The following is an 8994-nucleotide window of genomic DNA, read 5'->3' on the forward strand; positions in this document are numbered from 1 at the left end:
AGGAAAAGTGACAATTTATCGTCGCCGCTCGGCAGAGAGGGGAGAGAGAGAGAGAAAGAGAGAGAGAGGGGGGAGGGAGTGTCTTGTTCGCCGTCTCGCACTAGAACCATGGTATGGAAGACTGCAGAGACGCCGCACATTACAGAAGACGGGCTGTACTCGTCGTTTATCGGGTGTGTTGCACCATGGGGAACGGTGTCGTGAAACAGTATCATCCTGGAGCGTGTTGCGTCGCTTTCATTGGAGATTTATGACAGGCAGGTATTAAACTTGACTGCAGGTCGCTGAGGCAGCATTTTGTTGAATCTATCACGTCGCCCACTGGCGCTATGTTATTCCTAACTTCCAAAGCAACCACAACGCCTGCATGGAGTCGTTCTTATTTGATGTGTTGATTGGGTGCCCTTTCTACAGGTGATACGATATCAGTCTTGATAGTAACTATTTAGAGTTGTAATTGAAGTGCGTTAGCCGGCCAGAGTGGCCGAGCGGTTCTAGGCGCTACAGTCTGGAACCGAGCGACAGCTGCGGTCGCAGGTTCGAATCCTGCCTCGGGTATGGATGTGTGTAATGCCCTTAGGTTAGTTAGGTTTAAGTAGTTCTAAGTTCTAGGGGAATGATGACCTCAGCAGTTAAGTCCCATAGTGCTCAGAGCCATTTTTGAAGTGTGTTACTTCTTTGGTCATTGTAATTGTTTAGTTCAAGCTGTAACCTTAATCGTCTAAATTAGCTGTAACACGTCTATTAAATGATTGTGGAAAATTTCCCTTGCGGTGTCCAGTCTAAAATAAAAGTACTTTTTGTACTCTATTGGAGAACGTATCAACCGCTTTCCTGCTCCATGCAGTTGCTACCAGGATAAATATCCTGCACAATCAGACATGTGCTTCGAACATATCAAGGAACAAAATAGTAAAATGCGAGGTCGATGGCAAACAACGTTTCAGGAGACACGGTAGCATTGACTAGACACCGTCAGAGTAGACTTCAAGATAAAAGGTTTGCAGAATGGCCAAGCATGAGGCTGAGCCAAATGGGGACAGAAAGCAGAAATCGAGGAAGAAGAAGAAGGGACTCCGCATCTCATTAGTGCTATAGACCCCATTCAACATTCATCCAGACCTATTCGTCAGACGATTTACTCCATCCCAAGAGACCTCGGAAGGCCAAGTGGAACCAATCGACCACCATCTCATCCTCAGCCAATCGGTTTCACTACACACGGATATGGAGGGGCAAGTGGTCAGCACACCATTCTCAATCAAGTAGATCCTCAATAGGACTCATGAAGGCTGAGTCCACCCTACTTACCAACAGGACTCAGAAGACACAGAAGGTCACCCATTCAGGACTAGCCAAGCCCGACAGTGCTTAACTTTGGTGATCTCAAGGGAACTGTTGTTACCACACAGCAAGGCCGTTTGCTCAGACATGTTAAAAGGTAAAGAATGCAGAAAATGTGTCTAGCTCCAATTAAAAAGATAGAGTCTTAATTTACTTGAAATTGCAGAAATAGTTTTATTGATAAATAACTTTGTACAAATGCTTGAAGCGTGTGAGTAGTGTGTGCACGCGTCCGTCGGTCAGTCTCGGAGGGTCAGCGGGCCTCACAGTCAGCCCAAGTGGTGTCCGGCCTTGAGCGCCAGGATGCTGGGGGCGGCCAGGCCGGCTCCCGCGTAGCCCAGGCCGGCAGGACCGTACGCGCCAGCTCCGGCGTAGCCAGCAGAAGCAGCAGCAGCGGCTGCAGCGGCGGCGGCCGCAGCGGCGCCGGCGCCCGCGTAGCCAGCGTAGGCGGGGGAGGCTCCGGCGTAGCCCGCGTAGGCGGGGGCGACGCCGTTGATGGCGGCGTCGCGGGCGCGCGTCGCGGCGACGGTGGCCAGGTGCGCCTTGCGAGCGGCCGCCACCTCCGGCGTGTCGAGGGGCACGCCGCCCGGACCGATGACGATGTTGGCGGGAGCGAAGTGTCCGGGGCCAGCGTAGCCCGCGTAGCCGGCGTAGGCGGCGGGTCCCGCGTAGCCCACGCCCAGCAGGCCGGGGGCGGCGCCGCCCAGGAAGCCCGGCTTAGCCACGGCGGCGGCCAGCAGGCAGCTCAGCACCGTCTGTAAGGCAGAGGTCCGGTGTGTGAGCCGTAGCTAACTCGAGAATATGCAGATATTATTGTGGTGTTAGTGCGACCCAATTCTTCAAAATGCTAACTCTAAATCAATGTCCACAGTGTCAATACGTACAGGATGAGTCACTTAATGCATTACACCCTTTTATTTCCTGAACGTTTCTAGGTATCTAAATGAAGTTTTTGGCCACGTAATTTTGCTCCATGATATGCTCTTCTAGCTTTAGAATCAACCGACATGTTGAAATAAGTTTAGATTATGAGGTGGTCTTGAGGTTAGAGTGCTGGTCCCCAGCCCTTGAGATCCCTGGTTCAATCCTGCTTAAGGGAGGGTGAAAACAGTTGTGGAAGACAGAGACTGAAAAGAAAAATGCAACAAATGACTGAGGATGTAGGTTGAAAGTTCTATTCAGAGATGAAAACGTGCATAGGAGGGGAATTCGTGAGGGTCGTATCAAATGGAATGATCAGATTACACAAGTAACGGGCAACACGAACTCTAGATTGCGGTTTATTGGTAGAATCCTGAAGCGATGAAGTCCTTCAAGAAAGGAAACTGCTTACAATACGTTAGTTCGTCCAGTCTTAGAGTACTGTTCGTCTGTATGATACCCTTACCAGTTGGGCCTGATTCAACAGATTTAGAAGGTCCAAAGAAGAGCGGCAAGATTCGTGACTGGTACATTTAGCCATCGGGAGAGCGTTACAAATCTCATTGATAGTTTGAAGTGGGACACACTTGCAGATAGACAACGCGCTAAAAGGAAAGGGCTGCTCACTAAATTCCGAAATCCGATCTTCGCCGAGGATGTAGAGCATATATTACTACCACAAACTTTCATATCGCACAATGATCGCCATTGAAAGATAAGGGAAATTAGAGCGTTCAGACAGTCGTTTCTCCCTCGCGTGATCCGTGAATGGTGCAGAGGGGGGGGGGGGGGGGGGGGGGGGGGACATGACTTGGGCTCGAATTGTGCTCTTCGCTACACACCGCTTGGTGGCTAGCGGAGTATGTATGTAGATGTAGACATGTAGAAACCTGTCGAAGTTCGACGACTCAAGAAAAACAGAAAGAGGTAAGTATTTTTGCTAATTCCAGTCCCCCCATGACGACCCCAGTTCCACTCAGCCTGGTATCAGGTTGAGTACGGGGAACCTTCCACAAGTATAAAAGGCACCCAATGTGATGGGCTCTCTACCCTCCCCCTTCTAGTGCTGCACCAAACGAAGGGCTGCACTCTAGCTGCAGTCAGGCCAGAAGTCCATTCACAGGTTGACTCCCACAGACTTTACCTTCATTTTTGTTGTTCCTTAAACAGAGAGATTTACCTTTTCTGGCCTTGAAGCTTCTGGCAAACATATCCTGGGAAGGTACTAAAATCGGAAGGAAAGGCGGCCGGAATCAAGTGTTATGACGTAGACGCTGCCAGCCTCTGTCGCTTCCTAAAAACCTTTCACTGCTTACACGATTCCAGAAAAGATTTTCACTTGGATGTGTGTACATAGACATATTTCAAATTGTTTCCTAAGCCCTTCTCAGTGGCTACAAATTAGGATACAGTTCATTTACAAAAATCGTAGCTTGTACTGTGTCAACGTAAAATACCATCTATCTTGCAAGTTTGTAGTATCTTCTTACTGCATATAACCTGACAATGTTTGCACCACAGTAGCCGATTCCACTCCAGTGGAAGAGTATTCGTTGGATGCTTTTGAGAATGTAAAATGTCAATACTCACAAGCATTACATCACAGGATGCTTCTTTTCAAGAACTTCGAATTCCGTAGTAGAAGTAAACCGTGACATTTAAAAGACCTGAACTACCCTAACATAACTGTTGTTTCAGAAGTTAAAGTGTTTAAGCATCCAAAAACTTTACATGGTTCTCTGCTTCCATGATTTTCCGAAAACTTTGCCTGGCTAACTTGAATCATTCATGAGAGACGATGGATCTTACGCTTTATGCGACTCATCCTGTACATAGTGGGACAGAGCAGAGTCTAATTTTGTACGTGCAAGTCATGCAAGACAGAGTGTGCTTGAAAGCCCTTAATAAATGTAATAAACACAATTTACGGACACGGAAATGCAGAATTCACCTACTCCAAAGGAACTACAATTTGGGTTTGACTTTACAACGTCATTACCATTACAGTCGTAAATTCAACTCTGAGTTGCCACTAATTCCATCATTTCGTAGCGGTTACTCAGTGTTCACACTCAAATGTTCAGGAAAGCCACAGGAAACCTAGATCTAGCTGGCTCCATCGGTAAATGGAACCCACTTCTCTAGAACTGGAGCTTAGATATGAACTGCCCACTTGCTCCATCACCGATGTTCAGATGATCAGAGAATAAGCAGTATTAGAGACATTTAGATGACGCTGGCCACATGTGGCGCCTCCCTTTTGGAGTACAGTTTAATGCACAAGACATACAATCTAATTACTACAGTGCATCACTATTATGAACTGCTGCAGTGGCCTCTTCGTAGTAATGGTCAGGGTAACGGCTCACCAGTGTACTAAAAGTAGTTGAGCCACTGAACTTTAATAGAAATCAACTGATTTATTAATGTTTTATCAAATATGGAAGCAACAATAAGCTCTTATTGCACAAACAACCATTTGAAATGAGCCATAATTATAGATTATCACAGGCAATAATTTAGAATATTTTTTATTGTTCGTGTTGCAATAAAGGGAGAGGCATTATCTAACAGGTAAAAAAGACCAAGAAGAAGACAGAAGACAACATTCAGAGAAATACTATAATGCTAGTCTGTTAATAACTATGAGAAAATTTTGAAGAAAGTGGGCATGTAACATGTAAAGTTTACACTGCTGCTGCGATTGTATTAAACGGTAAAGTGGTGAACTTTTATGTCATTTATACCTCCCATAATTCGGATTTAACTGTGATTGTGATAACTGTACTGAGGAACATACACGTAGAAATATTACTGTTAGTGTTTTAAATGACAGAAGATGTCTAGTCTTTATGTGAGGCACTTTTTTAGAGATTTTTGATTATTGGCAAACACAATTAGGATTCAGTTACAGAATCTTTGTAGATAGGAAGATAGTAATTGGGAAAGCTAGTACAGTACAGGGCATAATACTTTCAACCTGCCCGACAGATAAGTAAATTAGCCCTTACACTGACCTGATGGTTTCAATGTCAGTGATTACAAAATTCACTTCACTGGAGACGGTTCGTGGTTGACACTGAGAAACAGAGGACTCGGGAAATTCACGCTATCAATTTGCAAGTGGATGAAGTCCGTACTAGGTCGCATGATATAATGTGCCTCCCTGTTTAAACAAGGGCACGAACTGTCAACCTTACCGTCAGAACATAATACATAAGAAGATCCTACACGGGTGACTAGAAGAAATAATAGCACCTGAGCATGTTCTCATGCTCCACTTGGAACTAAATGGGGATGGGACCGAACAATGGGATAGCGTCTTCCGCATTCCATTATGCAACTGTATGGGTTTAAGGTGTTAAAATGTAGACGGGGAACCAGTTGTAGAATATGTTATACTTTGATAGACCACTCGAAGGTACGATTTGCAAAACTGTAAACACTGCCTCAGTGGATTGTAGTCACGGAAAGTGTTATAGAGGTAGTTTCGCCTAGGGAAATTTAATTTCAGTTATCATCTTACTTTTACTGACAAAATGCCCAGCACGTGACTGGTCACAACGTAATGAGAAATAGATGGTACGTTCTAGCTAAGAAAAATGGGATTATAATTTATTTTATTTTACACGTACAGTTTCGTAGGACCAAATTGAGAAACAAATCTCCATCATCGTGGGACGAATCAGTACATCTGATATGTGACGGTTTGCTTGTTTTCGAGCAAGGAAATAGGGGTGCCAAGACCTTTACTATTTTTGTAAATGAACTGATAAAATTACCTAAATTTAAAGCGAAAATCGGATTAACTTATGATCAGTGTATGGAACATGGTAAGATTAAATGAAAGGGCCTTCAGGTGGGTTCAGATATAATAAATAAAGCTTGTGATAGGCAGAACATTAGGTTTCGAATTCAGGCCCGGCACACATTTTTGGTAATCATCAAATCCTTACCTTGGAGTTTAGCATTTTCGTAGAGTAAACAACTGAAACCGAGTCTCTCATTGCATCCTCATCGACTCCGTCTATTTCATGTGAGTGAAATTAATTCACATGATGAACAGTGAATTTCAATGAAAAGAGAAGCCGCAGATCTCAGAATATTGAGCACATATGTACGAGTAACTGTAGTATTGTATGTGAAACTTTCAAGAAGTGTTTGACTCAGTATGACAGCAACACTTTTTTGAACAAACATTATACTGGGCTGAGGATTTGTTGATAGAGAGGATGGAGAGACGTTGACATATGTGGAGTAGCTTAAGTTTTTTTCTAGTAAAGTGTGTTGGAACGCTTGCTTTTCATGTTTTGTGTATGTTACTGACATGACAGACTAATTTTATAGAAACCTCAAGGCTTTGAAGATTGTGCAGTTATCTACAATGAAGCACAATGTGAAAATAGGTGCAGAAAATATCCAGTCAGAACCTAGTAAGTTTATAAAGTGCTACTACGGGTCACTTGCTTTAAATGTTCATAAATATGAAACTGTGCACGACTCAAAAAGCAAAAAGTGTCTAATCACTGCAGTATTAATAAATCACACTTGGAATCAATCAACTCTTACAAATATGTAAGTGTAACATAATGTGGGCCAATGAAATGGATTGGTCTACAAAGGCGATAGCTTCTAAAATTTTCTTGTGACCCATTTATAAAACTGGTCATATGTGTGGGCCCCTTACCAGGTAGGATTTTTAGGTTAATTGAACAGATACACAGAAGGACAGCATTGATGGGTGCAGAGGAGACGTTTATATAAATGCTGAGAGACTTGGCATGGCAGACATTTCAAGATATTCGTCAATTGTCTCATGACATAATTTCAAACATTAGTATTAAGTGACAAATCTAAGAATATGTTGCACTCCCTTACGTATCATTCCCCTATGGCTCGTGAAGATACGATTAGACTAGCTGTAGCGCGCAAAGAGGCATCTTGGCACTCATTCTTCCCGAGCTTGATACGCGAATGAAGCCATGCACTTCACAGTGATTTACGTGTGTAGATGAACGTTTGTAAATGTTGCTTGAAGCGAGCGCACGTATGAGTGGCGAAATGAAATGGGAGACCGTTCAAATACAATGAACATTCGATATTTGAAATCGTGTAGCCGAATCGTATTTTTTACGAGAAGTACTTCAATACACACAGATTAAAATAAAGAGTTTGTAGGTACTGGAAGCACTCCTTACGGTCTGTTTACGATATTTATGTACGATATTCACTTCTCTAGGAGTTCTAGTGCAACACAGAATACAGAAGAGCGTCAGTGATGTTCGGAAAGTTGGAGAAATGTACTGAAAGAAGTGAAGTGTTGGAGGTTGGTTCCGAGACATTCCTGACTGACCTAGCCAGAAAGAACATATTGGCAAAGAGAATAAATAGACCAGATCGTGTCGTGGTTTCAGTCTTTGTGGCAGTTTCATGACAAAACCGTCTTCCCCCGGTAGCAGAGTGGTTGCCGGCACGGTAGCACAGCGTGTTCGGTCAGAGGGCTGCATGCTCTCTGTAATAAAAAAATTGAGTCAAAGAATCAACGATCCACTTGAACGGATGTCTTGTGACGTCCTCCCAGACCAAACGCTACGAGCAATATTGAACAAAATGAATAAAAAGAAAAGTGGTCAGTGGGGCAGACTGTCAATCCTAAGGGCCCGGGTTCAATTCCCGGTTGGTTCGGAGATTTTTCTCCGCTCAGGGACTGGGTGTTGTGTTGTCCTAATCATCATCATTTTATCCGCATCGACGCGCAGGTCGCCGAAGTGGCGTCAAATCGAAAGACTTGTCCCCGGCGAAAGGTCTACCTGACGGGAAGCTCTAGTCACACGACTTTTTTTTTTTTTAATGACAAAACCTGCTTGTTTAAGAGTGCTCGAACTGCGGGAGGAGACAACTTATAGCAACGCTTGCGAAATCATTAACAAAACCGAAGGTAGGAAGAAATATCAAAAGTGAAATAGAAGCTGTTGATGTCTCGGGGTAGACAGCTTGATCAGTATCGTTCTCAGATGTGTAAAAAAAATTGGAAACAACTCGAAAGGAAAAAATAAGAGTGAGCAATTTTCCAAAAGATCAAGAAGGAAAAACGTTTTAAGATGGTCAAATCAAGATGATTCTAACTAGGCCAAAGTAGATGTTCTTCAAGCAAAGACTATGAATTCGTGCTGCGTTAACTACAGGTGGAATTTCTTAACTCGGACGTATCAAGCGGGGAATTGCATGAAAGTTAACTATGGACAGTAAGCAAGTCAGAGAAAAAGTTACTTCAGTATTTTCAAAATCGACTGTTTAGAAGAATTGTGCACTACAAAGTTAAGTGAATGAAGTACGACTTCAGGAGGTATCGGAGTAGATGGTGAAAGGAGAGTATAGGTAAGTTCTACTAGAGAGAGAAGACATCGGGCCTCGTACAACGACGTGGTGCTGCTGCGCTACTCACCAGGATCTGCATGGTTGGCTGGTGGATGGTTGTACGACCAGAGGCGGCTGGGAGCGACTGTGCCCTGAGCGCTGGCCGGCGGCGCTTTTATAGCGAGGCCCGGCCAGGCCAGGGTTCATCGCGAGAAAGTCTCCTCCCAGCTGAGTCCGTCCCTCCGCAGAGGGCGTGAGGAGCAGGCGGGCTGGGCGTGGGCCGTGGCCGCGAGCCTTGACATTTCGACCGCGGGAACTGTCCCTCGCGCTTCACTATTACGGGAAGTACCCACTAATGCACAGGACATATCA

The 8994-nt window shown here is 44.4% G+C and overlaps 1 protein-coding gene across 1 annotated transcript; it reads right to left on the minus strand.

Annotated features, from left to right (window-relative positions):
• Positions 1-1613: 1613 nt before the first annotated feature.
• Positions 1614-8771, minus strand: LOC124606503 (spidroin-2-like). Its single transcript, XM_047138486.1, has 2 exons — positions 8711-8771; positions 1614-2099 (listed from the first exon to the last, which is right to left on the minus strand). The coding sequence occupies exons 1-2, from the start codon at positions 8720-8722 to the stop codon at positions 1614-1616; spliced, it is 498 nt and encodes a 165-aa protein (XP_046994442.1). The 5' UTR covers positions 8723-8771.
• Positions 8772-8994: the final 223 nt, after the last annotated feature.

The sequence above is a fragment of the Schistocerca americana genome, chromosome 3 (genome assembly GCF_021461395.2).
Source record: "Schistocerca americana isolate TAMUIC-IGC-003095 chromosome 3, iqSchAmer2.1, whole genome shotgun sequence".
NCBI classification, from domain to species: domain Eukaryota; kingdom Metazoa; phylum Arthropoda; class Insecta; order Orthoptera; family Acrididae; genus Schistocerca; species Schistocerca americana.